Source organism: Fukomys damarensis, unplaced genomic scaffold (assembly GCF_012274545.1).
Source record: "Fukomys damarensis isolate Sample0158 unplaced genomic scaffold, DMR_v1.0_HiC HiC_scaffold_13, whole genome shotgun sequence".
Taxonomy (NCBI): domain Eukaryota; kingdom Metazoa; phylum Chordata; class Mammalia; order Rodentia; family Bathyergidae; genus Fukomys; species Fukomys damarensis.
In genome coordinates, this window is record NW_022900925.1 from 38,146,643 (window position 1) to 38,146,919 (window position 277).

The 277-nt window shown below is 68.6% G+C and overlaps 1 protein-coding gene across 1 annotated transcript in view; it reads left to right on the forward strand.

Moving 5' to 3' along the window:
* Mlx (MAX dimerization protein MLX) overlaps positions 1-277 on the forward strand; it is a 5,528-nt gene that overhangs the window by 2,400 nt on the left and 2,851 nt on the right. Inside the window, exon 7 of the mRNA XM_033763133.1 lies at positions 236-264. Within this exon, the coding sequence (XP_033619024.1) occupies positions 236-264 (29 nt within the window). The remainder of the gene's footprint in view (positions 1-235; positions 265-277) is intronic.

Here is a 277-nt window from a genome sequence, read left to right on the forward strand (position 1 = left end):
GGCGCCTCCCCGGGGCTCTTCCCGCCCGGCCCTGACCGAGCGCCTCGCCTGTAGCCAGTGGAGAGCGGTGCCGAGGAGAGAGAGGCAACGGTGCGGGGCGCGGCCGGGCGTGGGATTAAAGGTGGATTAAAGGTGTATACGTTGCCTGTGCCTCTGCTTCTTTCTCCGCCCTGCACGTGCCAGCCCGCCCATCTGTTGTTCCCCGGTCCCTTCCCGGCTCTCCCCATCCTGGAAGGGACCTCGGCACGCAGGGGCCGCCTCCAAGTGCGCATGAGCG